Source organism: Emys orbicularis, chromosome 2 (genome assembly GCF_028017835.1).
Source record: "Emys orbicularis isolate rEmyOrb1 chromosome 2, rEmyOrb1.hap1, whole genome shotgun sequence".
Lineage (NCBI taxonomy): Eukaryota > Metazoa > Chordata > Testudines > Emydidae > Emys > Emys orbicularis.
This window is the reverse complement of record NC_088684.1, coordinates 217,223,979-217,237,550: the sequence shown is the minus strand read 5'-3', so window position 1 is coordinate 217,237,550 and position 13,572 is coordinate 217,223,979. Positions and strand designations below refer to the sequence as shown.

The 13,572-nt window shown below is 40.2% G+C and overlaps 1 protein-coding gene across 1 annotated transcript; it reads right to left on the bottom strand.

Annotated features, from left to right (window-relative positions):
* Positions 1 to 4,670: 4,670 nt before the first annotated feature.
* Positions 4,671 to 13,349, bottom strand: ASTE1 (asteroid homolog 1). The gene is made up of 5 exons (XM_065399256.1): positions 13,269 to 13,349; positions 11,835 to 13,166; positions 8,813 to 9,023; positions 6,916 to 7,105; positions 4,671 to 5,670 (listed from the first exon to the last, which is right to left on the bottom strand). Exons 2-5 carry the CDS (start codon positions 13,146 to 13,148, stop codon positions 5,370 to 5,372), a joined length of 2,016 nt encoding a protein of 671 aa, XP_065255328.1. The 5' UTR covers positions 13,149 to 13,166; positions 13,269 to 13,349; the 3' UTR covers positions 4,671 to 5,369.
* Positions 13,350 to 13,572: the final 223 nt, after the last annotated feature.

The following is a 13,572-nucleotide window of genomic DNA, read 5'->3' as shown; positions in this document are numbered from 1 at the left end:
CTCTAACTTTCAATGCATATGCATTTTTAAATTGCTTGATTTTTCTCTAACCTTTAAATAAGTGACTTATTACATTTATCCTAAATAGTAGAATGTTAAATCCTACCTTAACTTTGGAACAAATTTGTTTTGCATATCCAAACTTAGTAAAAAAAAATTTAAAAATGCAAATTTAAAATACATTAGCCCTGTCAAAATTAAAATACTTTATTCTTATCTTTTCTCTAAACTGTACATTAAACTCCATTTAAAAAAAAATTATACATCTAAAAGAAACATTTCTCTTTCTGTCCAAATTGTCAAGCAGACAGACCAGTTTAAAGCTATGGATGTTTACTATTATCTCACTGCATTGATACTATCTTCCACCTCTTCACTTCTTAAGATCAGCTTTGAATACACTACTTCTTGGGGACAAATCCTGAAGTCATTTACTTACTTTTTACCGAGTCAAAACTGGCAACCGTTTCAATGATAACATTGCCTGATAAAGGACTTTTAGTTTTATCCCATCTAACTTCAATGAAAGTGAGAGGGGCTACATATTTAAGTTTGTGTCGTTGTCAGTTGATGCTAATATGACTTGGCAGTCTGCTGTTAGGAAAATGAAAGATCTTCAGAAAGGAGTCTTAAAGTAACTTGCTGTAGGACGGCATTTGGGTGCCATCTGCAGATAAAAATTAATAAACACTAACAAACTTAATCCTTCTGGAATGTTTCATAACTGATAGTCTGACAATCATACAAGTAGCACTTCCTGAAATCTAAAACAAAACTATAGATCTATTTAAAAAGAAATTTCACTACTTAATGTCAGCAATGTAATATCTGCAATCCTGTCTTTTCCCCCCCATCAGTTACATCTTTTGGGTTAAACACTTAATGCTAAACTTATTGTGATCCACATAATGAACTCAGGGCACATCAGGCTTTCCAGTTCTATTCACATTTCTCTAATATGTACTTTTTTTTGGAGGGGGGGGGGGTGTCTTCAAGCTTTTTCAAAATTCACAAGTTTGAATTTGAGCAAAACTGGCTTTTTTTGAAGATTGAGAAATATCCTTCAAGCAAATGTGTAAAATTGCATCAGTCTTGTGAAAGTTTAATGAATTCTAAAATAGGAAAATTTTGTCAATGTTCATTTTGCCTACTTTGGTATGTCCCCAGTAGATTTAATATCCCTACAGAACTTGTACTTCTTGATCCAGTCTTGAAAATATTCAAAGATGCTGAAATTTTTAACTGCAAGTGTGTGCTTCTGAAGAAGCAATACTACGGTAATTGGGGCTGCTACTCTATACAACTTCCTTCTTGAAGACCAAGCCTGTGTGTGAGAGATTGATCTCTCTTCCTGTGTGTGTGTGGGGGGGGGGGGGGGGGGGGAGGATTACTGGATAAATTAGTTGGAAGTTACCAGTGCGGTTAGGCAGTGAACAGGTCTCAGTCCATTAGAATGTAATAGTTGTGACTCTTTTTAACCAACTTATTGATAAACTCTCTGTATGTATGCAGCACTTTCCCAATCTCATCACCTTTTACAGAGGAAACCCCCCAATCATTTAACAAAATAACCAACATAGCTGCCATCTTGGGCTTTACAAAATAAACATCTGCACCAACTTGCTCACTTACTACCATGAGGCTTTCCTGTGATAGCCTGCAGCTAAAACCTTGCTTCTTGAGACCTTCTTGCTTGCTGCCTTCCACTGAAATTCTTTATTCTATACAGGTCTTTATACCATGCTCATCACCATAGTATCTGAGTACCTAAGACTACTCTAGGCAATCCTGAAGACTGGTGATTATCCAAGGGTGGTTCATTCAATCTGTTAAACTCTAAAATACTATGTGGAAATAGATATGAAGTACAAAATTTCACTAAATAGAAGCAAGAATCACAGGTATAAAATGAATGGCCAAGCAAAGGCATCCTAGAAAGTTTGACAACCGAAAGTAGTAAAATTAACTCTTAGGTCTTAAACTAATTGTGTATTTTGGAAAAGAACTTTAGTTTTGACCATCTCCTCGCTTGGATGGGAGAAGATACACTCCAGCTGAGAGACTTCATCTAGAAAAATATTTAGATCGGGGTAGGCAACCTATGGCACGCAAGCTGATTTTCAGTGGCACTCTCACTGCCCGGGTCCTGGCCACCAGTCCGGGGGGCTCTGCATTTTAATTTAATTTTAAATGAAGCTTCTTAAACATTTTAAAAACCTTACTTTACATACAACAATAGTTTAGTTATATATTATGGACGTTTATAGAAAGAGACCTTCTAAAAATGTTAAAATGTATTACTGGCACGCGAAACCTTAAATCAGAGTGAATAAATGAAGACTCGGCACACCACTTCTGAAAGGTTGCCGACCCCTGATTTACATCGTTCTGACAAATCACCTTTACTTCAGATATTTTTGTCATCTGTGAGAAAGTCTACAAGACACAAGATTGAAAGGTAAGCATAGCCAAAGATGATGCAGAAATCAAATATAGATATCCTTATATTTTTCTAGTGTTTGTCCACACCAATTGCATATCTGCCACAGATCAGATTCTTTTGAATAGCTGTGTCCATTGGGGCTCTGCCTGCACTTTGGGAGCCTTCCAAACAGTAGCCAAAAGGTAGAAGGGGTGGGACGGCCTCAACGGCCTCTCATTCCTTCTTATTTCCCATAGCTGTGAGACTGAACCCCACTGTGTGTACATCTCTTCACATACAGAGACAGTAGTTAAATCTGCTGATAAGCTTAGTTTACCTAGTAGTAGTAAAAAGTTCTGCGGAGGGCACTGGTAGGATTGCTACCCATCACCACTCCTGTATGAGAGCTAGACCCCACTGTACCTAGGCCTAAAATAGCCAAAAGTCAAGTCTCCAGGAGTCAAGATTTGCCCATCCTGCTGCACAGCAATGGTTTTTTTTTGCAGGCGCTTGGGATGCCTCTTATGCCTAGGACGAGTGCCTGAAGGCTGCCTGGTGTGCAAGTCTCGCTCAAAGGACATGATGAAAGCTAGAGAAGGTAGACTGAAGCTGCATTTTCTAGAGTAATTGATGTGGGCATCTTCAGTTCCTGACAAACAACCGGAAAGACCGCCTCCACCTAATTGGTCACACTCCTAATGCCTCATTGAATCTTGATGTCACCCCAAGCTCAATGGACACTTGGCAACCCCACTCTTCTGGCATTGACCTAGGAGAGGGGCCACCAAGAACAGCACTTCAGAGCCCAGGGAAGGCACAGATTTCCTCTAGTCAGCAGCCAGACAAAAGTCCCCCCCCCCCCAGTACTCCAACATCCTAGAGCCTCAGGCTAAACCTTGCTCAAATCCATTTAAAGCGAAATCAACACAGATCGCACAGTGCTCCCTGTGCAAAGTGAATGTCTCCATTACTGCTTGGATGGATAGGCACCTCTCTGGCACCATGAGTATTGGCACTGGATGGCTCCACACTGGCTGAGAACCTGTGGTGTGCACATCTGCGTGACTGCTGTGGTGCCGGAAGCTCATCCAGCACTGACTGACTCATTAGCACTGCTGCAAGCGAGTTCTTAGAGGCTTACTTGGCTGTGGGACCAATTTCAGAATCTCTGACCTTGGACAGACACCGGCAATGAACAGGCCGGGTCCCTCTTGTGATCTTTTGGTACTGCCCATAAACTTGAGTAGGCAGGACTGTGGACTGGTGTGCCCCACCTATGGAAGAAGAATTTGCCTTCTCAGCCTCTTCAGAGGAATGCAGCAGATCCTCCTCACCAGAATGTAACCCATCTCCACCATGGATAACCTAGTGGGACATGAACAGACAGTCAAGGGAGGAATCCCAAAGAGGCACCCAAAAGCCTTCTGGACCGAGAAGGAACAACCAAGCTGCTATCCTCCCATGTGGGCTCCTCCCCCTTACTACTACTACTACTACTACTACTACTATCAACCCTGAACCTCTATTGGTGTCCTTGAGGGATCACCCATGTTTTAAGAAACTGCTTCCTCAGTGGTATCCAGACCAAAATCACCCTCTCAAAACAGATCCAGCCTGTTCCAACACATCACCAACTACTAGGAAAGCAAGAGGTCGGGGGGTAGGGGGTCTCTTCCTCAACACCTGCTTGCTATTTTTTCCTTGTCCTCTGATAAGGTAACTGAGATTAACCCTTTTGGTGTTACTATGGGTTTAAGGAATCTGAGAGCACTGTAATTTCACTGATGACACCTGGGCAGGGTGTGATCAGGTAAAGGCAAAAGAACTGAAGCGGTTGAGGCTGCCCCCACCCCTTATGCCCTGGGCTACAATGGTTGCGAGGGTTCTCGGGGCGCAGCCATGGTCCTAATGGATACTGCTATCCAAAAGAATCTCATCTTGTGCACAAGGGATGCATGTGCCCCAAGCAGGCAATCTGCATGGACAACACATCTCAAAGAACCAGAGTTACTGTAAGGTAAGTAACCATTCTTTCTGGTGAACAGTGGACACAACTCTGACTAAAGATACAGGTTAATGATCTAAAAACCTTTATAACCTTGAGAGAGAGAAAAATCAATCGATTCTTGAAGGGGAACAAGAGTAGTAAATACTAGCTATCTTACTGCAGGAGTATGTTGGAAACCAAATCAGATGGAGCCTGTTAAACCTATATGCATAAATTTATTTAAAACGAATCTTTGTTTTAACATTCCTTTATTTTTGGAATCTTCTGGGAAAAGACCCTTGCTTGACAGTCTCTCAAGTGGTATCAAAGGTACTTGATGGAAGAAAAAAATAGTTTACTTTAGGTGGTAGCATTCAGGCTTGGTAGTGACTATCCAAACCCATTTCTTGTTAAGAGAAACACAGAAGAAAAGGATACGTTCCAGTTTCTTTCCCCGACAGTTCAATAACTAGAATACCATAGGCACAGCAGATGGCCCAACTTCCACTGAAAGTCCATGGAAGTCAGGCACCCATGTTCCTCCCTTGGAAACTTTTGAAAATCTCACTGGTGGACGCTGGCCTTGCAGAATTAAATTTATGATTAGCTTTCCATGTCAAGTATGTAGTTGTGATGGCGTGTTTTTTGAAAATGGTGGTTGGAGGGGTGGGGAGAATAGTGTCCTCTTACTCCTTTACTTTAAAATTGCAAATTTCGTTTTTTCTGTTGTATTCAAGGACATCAAATGACTGACCATTTTTGGAAAGTTCAGACAGTATCCTATAAGAACGTTATTTATAGGCGAAAAAATCACTGTAGCAAGATTCATTCTAAAAATTGATCCATGTGAATGAAGTTTTGTAAAAAGGCCAGTTAAATTCCAATGCAGTTCACCCACTTCATTGTAACTGTGATCCATTCACAAGGCAGAATTATTTCAATGTCATGTATGTGCTGCTTTCAGTCTTCCACCATTAGTGATGCAAACCTATTGTTAACATCACAGAAAGGCTGAGCTTCCAATGTAGCATGCTGTCTGGTAGTCTCTGCTTGACTAGTGGCTTGCTTGTTCTTTTCCTTGCAGGATTTGGTCGTCTTGGTTGTCTCCTGGAAGAAGTCTGGAGGTACAGTTGACTTTATTGCATGGAGCAGATCACAATAAAGCTGGCTCATCTTTGGAGATGAGATAAGCAGATTCTCTGCTCCATGTGCTGATTTAAGCTCTTTGCATAGTCTATGCACTAGGGTCCCACAATAAAGCCTGCCCGAAGGAAGGAAAGATTAAATTTAGAATCGTATTGAACTATAGCTAGCAAAACTATACTGTTTAGTGGGGAAAAAACAAACTACATAATCATTGAATATGAACTCTTTAAATAAAAGCCTTTTAAAGAAACAATCCCAAAGGCATCTTCATGATTAGTTCAAATCCAGCTTGTCTGCAGGCACATATTTACATTACTATATTTCTTAATTTTATTGGGTTTTAGAACCAGCAGGCACAATAAAGCCAAAGAAATTTCAGGTGACAACTCAATTTTTAAAAATTGTTTTGGGTTTAATCAGAAGAAAAATCAAATTACTTGTATCTTCAATGCATGCCTATATAGTGCTCAAATGAAAAAGCATATTATTCAGTTAGACCTAGACATGAATATAGTGGAAAGAAGAACTTTACACATCTATTCAAGGAACAAGAAGTGCAGAACTCACTTGCCCAAGGAAGAGAAACTACTCAAATTCAGCTCTCAAATATTCAAGGTGCAGTTAAAAAGCAAAGTGCATTTTTAACCCTACATAAGACTTGCATCTCGAGGTATGTTTAAAATCAGATTTAACACTGAAAATACAGATCCTAGATAGAAATCATATTTAAGTGTGTGAATCTTCTGTAGTAACAGGTATAAAGAATTTTGTTCAAGTGAAAATGCTTAGGATCATTATATGCCAGTGATTTCCAGACTTACTTTTTTTTTCTTCGTTTTCAATTTATTGTACCTTTTCCCTTCCTTGATGCACTTCTACATTTTGCAATCTCCTAGTTGTGTCTCAGGTGGTGATGCCTACATGTTTACATACTTTAGTTCTGATCTTAACATTTGACTCACATGAGTCATTTCATTGGCCTCAGAAAGGGTGTGCAAGATCAGGCCCGAACTTTACAATTTTTACACATGACTTGAATTCAGTCACAGTGTGTACTAAAGCATTAAGGGTAAAATTTTAATTATATTTTGGTTCAAAAGATTTTTATATTGGAATTTATATGTAGTAATTACCAAAAACATGATTTTGCTGAAACATTAGAAGCTGTTGCTATTTATTAAGTGCCAGAGTACTAGTGCTATACAACAGAATATGAACTATACCAAATTTAAAGGGTCCCTCACCCAAGGAGCTTACATTCCAGAGGCACAGCAGGTATAATACAAGACCAAACACAATGTGAGGGTGCTTTATATTTGGAGCACCTTGTGAAGAAGGCTGGTCTCTTACAGGTTCTTACCGAGTTACCTCTGGTTCAGGGAGAGGAGTAGAGAGTAGCTGGTTGAGATGCAATCCCATCTGGAGGCAGCACTGCCACTGGCAGAAAGTGTGTGCTGTGTCTAAATCCAGTAATTCCTGAAAATTCTTTTCTTTCCATTTTAGAAACTGGTCATAGACCATTTTATCTTTGACATGGAAAACCGCAGGATCTAGATTATGAATGAACAAGAAAATAAGGGTTTTTCTAGAGGCTCCTATGCATTCTCCTATACAAAGCATGACTGGTATGTACAATTAATGGTGCCTGTGAACCTCTAAACACTAAGTATCAGGAAGTATCTGAAGTAATCTGTTTTCAAGTGTCTTAAATTGTTACTATTCAAGTACCAAAAGCCATGAGAGACTGAAACAAAAGAATTCAATCTATTTGTTGGCTTAGTTATGTGTCTAAGAGTGCACATGTGTTGTGGGCCAACTGGAAAATCTTTAAAAAGATCCCACTATGTGTCAGGTTAATGAGAAGCATCTGAGAATTGTCTGCCCAGCTTCTGTAATCCATAACCCTTTCTTCCTCCCATACAATCAGGAATTCCTCCTAAATCTAAGGCTGGCATATTATGTTACCTAAAAACCTCTCCCCACAACCTTTTAACTTTAAGATAATATCAACACTTAAATCTTGCTACTTTTGCAGTATTAAGATAGCTTCCCCCCATGTTTTGGGGAACCCCCCCCCGCCTTAAACAGGATTTAATCCCGAAGTACTAATTATTGCTTACTAATTTGTTATACAAATGCTATGCTAAAGTAACATTTCCAATAGGTTTAATCATAAACCAGCAAAAGCAAACAAAACCCCCCCCTACCAGTTCTGAGTTTAGATAGTAACTCAGCCCCACGTTGTGTGTAAAGATTATAGTTGATCATTGTGCGTAATACTTGTGACAAAATACCCAGTCACAACAGGGCAAGTTAATTACAGTTTTAACACTAATCCTGAATGTTCTGGCTTCTTGTTAAAATATAGTTAAGGCTCTGACTTTAGGCACTACTGATTATATTCTCTTTTTTTTTTTTTTTAGAGTGCCCAATTAGAGATCAGGACCCCAACGTGCCAAGCACTCTGTACACAGACTATTCCTGCCCTAGAATTTATAATCTGAAGTAGAACCTCAATGCCTAGCTGCTGCCAGTACTAAATTTGCTTAGTCTCTTGGACTTACCTATTTAGAGAACTCTCTCAATACAGGATTTTATTTAGTCTTACTGATACTGTACTGACAGTTTCTTTGGCCAAATTTCTATTAGTATTTCCCCTTCCATAATGTATGAAGTTCTGAAAGTATGAGGAAGAGCGGCAATAGCTTCGCTTTCAAAGCTTCCCTATTGAGTCTGCTTTGAATTAGAATTTGTTAGACTCGTGAACAATGTGTTTCCTGTAAGTACAAACTGACTTTAGTAAAAGTTCATTACTGAGTAATAAAACAGTCTTATAGAAGTATCAACATTTGATGCATGTGTAAGTCTGAAAAAATATTTTGCACTTTTATAGTATACCTGAAGCACACTTACAAATGTCAACACCACCCGACAAGGTCCATATGGATTTTACCCATTTAAAGATAGGCAACTGAGGCACAGATAAGTTAGATGTCTTTCCCAAACACAAAACAAGTTGGGAATAGAAGTTAGAGTTTAACGTCAAGTCTCTCAGTCCTAACTGCGACACAGCACTGCCTCTCATCTTCACCAATGTATAAACTGACTGCTGAGGGTAGAGCGTAAATCATCATTAATTCCTATGGAAGTGGAGAGTCCTTACAAAAACAAAAGGGGAAACTGGCTAGAATGTAGATTTGCATATAAATATGAAACATCTAGAAACATGTAAAGTTTTTAGTTCTTTGGGGACCTACCTGGGCTACTGGTTGTCCTGTGCAATTCCCCAAATACCATTCCTAGAAGTAATGCCTGTAAATGATGCAATTTCACTTTGGGTTCTGAGTAATGTGTCCAGTAGCAGGTTACAGCAACAGGGAGCCACAAGGGACTAGGGATGGGTTGTAGGATGCTGGCTTTCACTCCTAATGTCGCCAACAGAAGTTTTAGCCGATCTGATCTGGGCACCTGCCAAAAAGTCATAATTTTGGATACACTATGAAGAGATCTGGCTTTATTTTGCTGTAAGAAAGTCCATCTACACTTATTTGCCATCTTCACCCAAAGGCAAATGACTTCTGTGTTAATGCTAAGCTAGCTGGTACCTTGGTAATTTTTTCAAAAAGATGTCAAACCTTTTAAATATTGAACTAATGAAAGTGACTTCAATTAAACTTACAGATCATTCTGTAGAATGAATACTTTTTAAAAAGATTAAATATCATTCCAAAACTAGTCAGTATATTGTATTTCCTACATTATCTTTCAAGGGTCAAATTTTTTGGAAGTGTTTCAGTTGCAGTTAGGTGCCTAAATGAGTTGGGAGCTGAGCACATTGAAAATCTAGCCACTTGTTATGCATTCAAAACTACCTCCTTTGGCTATGTCCTGGAGGGTGTCTGTCCTACATCACCTGCATTTCAGGAGTTAGCATTGCACCATAGGTTGTAAACTACCACACATCCAACTCTCCATACTATTGATCTATACTCCCAGTGGAATCTTCTACCTGGATTTTGGCAGAGAACTGCAGTTATCACTTGTATTGTATGAGCTCTCAATCCATACAAGTGAAAATCTAGCTTCAGAAATTGACTAGTAAATGAGACTTAGAATTTTTTTTAAAATGAGTTAAGCCATTACAGTAACACTGGTACAAATTGTATTTATATACAAAAAACTTTGCAGTTGTTGTATTATAGGAGCCTGTGCAACCTTAGTTCAGCTGCTTTGTGTACATGCAGTATAGTCTTGCCCTACCAATTTCATAGCCATGAAAAACATTTCAGATTGTGAAATAAGCCCTTCCCAGTAAAATCTGCTCTCCCTTGCTGTTGGGAGTGCCCCAGCCAGGGGGCTCCTACCTGCAAATCATAGCTGGGCTGGGAAGGGAGAGGACTTGTCCTTCCACTGCATGGCTGCTCTCAGGGGGAGATTAGACCCACCTCTGAGTGTCTCCCCCTGCTGCAGGAAGCTCCAGCCCAGGAGATTCCTGCAGCTGGAGGAGACTTGTGGAGGTGGGTCCAATATGCCTCTGCTCCTGGAAGTGCCCCAGCCAGGGTGTTCCTACCTGCAAGTCCCTGCTGGGCTGAGGAGCGACAGCACTTCTCCTTCCCTTGCATGGCAACTCTGGGAGTGTGGGTGAGATCAGATCCACTTCTGGTTATCTTTTGGGTTGGGACCCCCATGGTTACAACACTCTGAAATTTCAGATGCACACAGCTGAAAATGTGAAATTGAGCAATTTAAAAAGCCTCTGGCCATGAAATTGATCAAAATGGACCATGACTTTGGTAGGGCCCTACCCATTATCAGACAAGAAGTCTGCAGGAGAGCAGAAACAGAACCCAGCACTGTTGGGCCCCAATTCAATGCTAAAAATGCAAGAACCTCTTTTCTCTTCCTGTAACCCTTTGCTTCATTTATAGTCCATCCTATGCACTGAACAAGGCAGGGTGGGTCCTAGAACACATGAGTATGTAATAATTTAATTAAAGACTAGCACAGTGCCTACACAGGGAGACAAATTTAAAGTTGCATGGACATTTACTAACTTGTGCTTGCTTGACTCTGCAACCTTAACATTCACTTAAAGATTTTTGTGTGCCGTTTCCTTAATGTAAAGAAAAATGAAAACAAATGTATATGGGTCAGCAGCAGGGTTTGAATGCAGGTCCTTGGATCTGTAGCACCAGTTGGGCTAAAGGAGTAAATGGTAGTGGTCATAGGCTGCTATTTTTCATGGTGTCCCTTCTATTTCCTCCCTAACAGGAGACGTACACACTTTGCCAATATACTTTAATGGTTACATACAGCACTGCCAAACACAGATCTGGAGCATTCATTCTGAAAGGTGGAGCGGGCAGTGGATGAGACTTGCGTCTACCATATTAGAGCCAGATTCTATTCCTAGCTCTCCCTAAAGTGACCTTGTGCAACCTCACAATTATGTACCCTTTAAAAGGGGATGAGAGACATTTTCCTTCCTCTAAAGATAGGGGTTACGAGGCCTTGATCAATAGTGACTAAACCACACAGGATTGCCACCCCTAGTCAACAGAAGAACTGAGACTACAACTGTTTCCTTCTCTACCCCAAAATGTTTTCTTCAGCTGCTGCTTTGTCCATTTACTGTCTGGAGCCATGGAGGGAGCACTGTAAAACTAGAAGTGTACTCGCTGCAGATGGTACACAGAGAACTGGGGGGCTGAAGTTTGCTCAGTGCAGATGAATTAGAAATTTTAGCAGAAAGCCTCTAACATATACTCAGTATAGCTTGTGACTGTTTTTCCTGAAGTGTATAGCTTGACCAAACCTGGATAAATTTTCATAAGGACAAAAAAAAAAAAAAAGCAGCTCTTTAAATCAAGGATTATTCCTCATGTAGATTTAAAAAAAAAACAAAAAAAACTTTCTGCTCTGAAAGCTCTGGCCTGAAGGGTTAGTTTGGCAAAATTGGATGCAAATTAAAACAGGGTTATAATGGAAAGTTTTAGGCAAAATTAAATATAGGCCTCTACCTATACTTGTCAAGTGTTCCTTTTTAAAAAATAACTAAAATAATTGTGTAATTGTAACATATATGCTGCACACCAAAGACTATGACCCTACACTTAATAATGCATGTAGTGCTTATTACCATGAGCTGTCTTATAGAAGTCACTTGTAAGTACTATATCTGGTACTAAACTGACTGACTGGATTGACACCCAAGTTTTTCCCCCCCATTACGCTCACACCATTGATTATTATCCAGGATATCTGTTCTGACAACCGTACCTCAGTTAATGTGGCCAAAGGGCGATGGTCTTCACAAAAATCCAGAGGCAGCATTGTTGTTGGAACAAAGGATTTTTTAAGAGTCTTTTGGAGTCTATCAAATTCACGGACAATCGGCAGCTTGTTGGACTGCTTACTTGGGGAAGTAACTTCAGAATTTTGAGAGGCGTTCAGAAGTAACCCATAGATGACTTGACGAATGGGTAAGGCGACTGTGTGAGCACTAGGCCTCTGCATGTTCTCCACCTGGACATGAAGGATTGTTCTTCTTAATAGAAGGGCATCACTAATGAATGGAGACAAATGACCTTTTGCAAAAGCCTCAAGCATCCATTGTGGTAACTCTAAGTTCCTGGTCACCTGAGATTCATAGGTTCCATTCTGAAAAAAATCCTCAAGATTCACATCAGACTGTTCATATTCCTCCATGGAAGCGCATAGAAGCTTCCTTATTTCTTCTCTCTCATGCTTTTTAAGATATTTCAGTACATTGTCTATAGCCTCTGTGGGGTCAGCAAAACGGGATAACCAGTTTAGAAGTCCCTGAATGCGGACATGCTTCCTCCCCCTCCAACCAGAGCCTCCAACTGGCAGGCGCACCTTGCTGAAGAATGTCTCCAGAGCTGGCAGATTAATGTAATCATTACCATTCATTACAGCAAAGAGAGGAAGAAGGGCTTTGTTCATATGACTGAAGTGGCTGCATAGTCTCTCTAAAGAGAAGCATCGAGCCGGAATGTAGCAGTCCAGTGTGCCTTCACAAGTACAAAGGTTTCTCCACTGAAAGTAATTCAGAGGGCAATACCCAGCTTTCAAATCAAAAATACAAAAATCACTGTCTAAAGTTAATACGGGACAATTCCAATGATTAGCTAATGACATAATATCCCTATCTGCTTCTGAGAAGCACTGGACAAAAGGCACTTCTAATTTGGTCAAGGCTTGCTTGAAAACCTCTCTGGTGAGCAGGGGTAGCACGCTTCCACCACCACCTCTAGAGATAGAATATGCTACCTGGATCCTATCCCGGGCTCTTTCCTTTAATGTCACAAACTTCTTATCGGACAAGTCACACCCTCCATCTAACACAACATATGGGTATATTTTGCATACAGACAAAGTTTCAAAAAACTTGTGCACAATATCTGTAAAAGAATCATAATCCCCTCCATGCTGGAGGTCTAGATTTGATTCAAAATAAAGCCGATGAAACAAATTATTTCCATCAATGATTATTTTTGTATTCCTTAATTGTAGATCAGTGAAGAACTGCTTATGCTCTCCCACATAGCTCATTAATCCATGGATGCCCATGCTCTTAACCTGTAACACCTGTAGTCAAACAAATGAACAATTTAATTTTCAAGTACAGTGCACAAAACCTCAGCCCTAGACTAATGATCAGATTAATACACACTAGGGTTGTCCACTTACCTCAATTCTTGCTACCTCTGAGTCCAAAAGTGACTGTTATAAAACTTTTCCCCAGGGCAAAAGGAAGCGATGCACACTGTTTACATCTAGCTTTTCCCCTGACAGGCCAAATTGTTTTGAACTACAGCTGCTAGAATTGCACTATCCCATCCCCATGTGACTTGGAGCTAACTATGCCAACTGACTTTTCTAGTGCCATCCATGGGCATTGAAAATTACGCATCTAAAAAGGGAACTGCGCCCACTTCTGTCCTCCAGCCTTTCCAGGCAGTCGTCTTCAGTGATTCCCCACCTGAGCAGGAGT

Coding starts and splice junctions, on each gene's coding strand:
- ASTE1 (XM_065399256.1), bottom strand. CDS start 13,148: ATGGGCATCCATGGATTAATGAGCTATGTGGGAGAGCATAAGCAGTTC. Junction 7,106..8,812: donor CAGGACAACCAGTAGCCCAG/GTAGGTCCCCAA, acceptor TTCATAATCTAG/ATCCTGCGGTTTTCCATGTC. Junction 5,671..6,915: donor CCTGAACCAGAGGTAACTCG/GTAAGAACCTGT, acceptor TCCTTCGGGCAG/GCTTTATTGTGGGACCCTAG.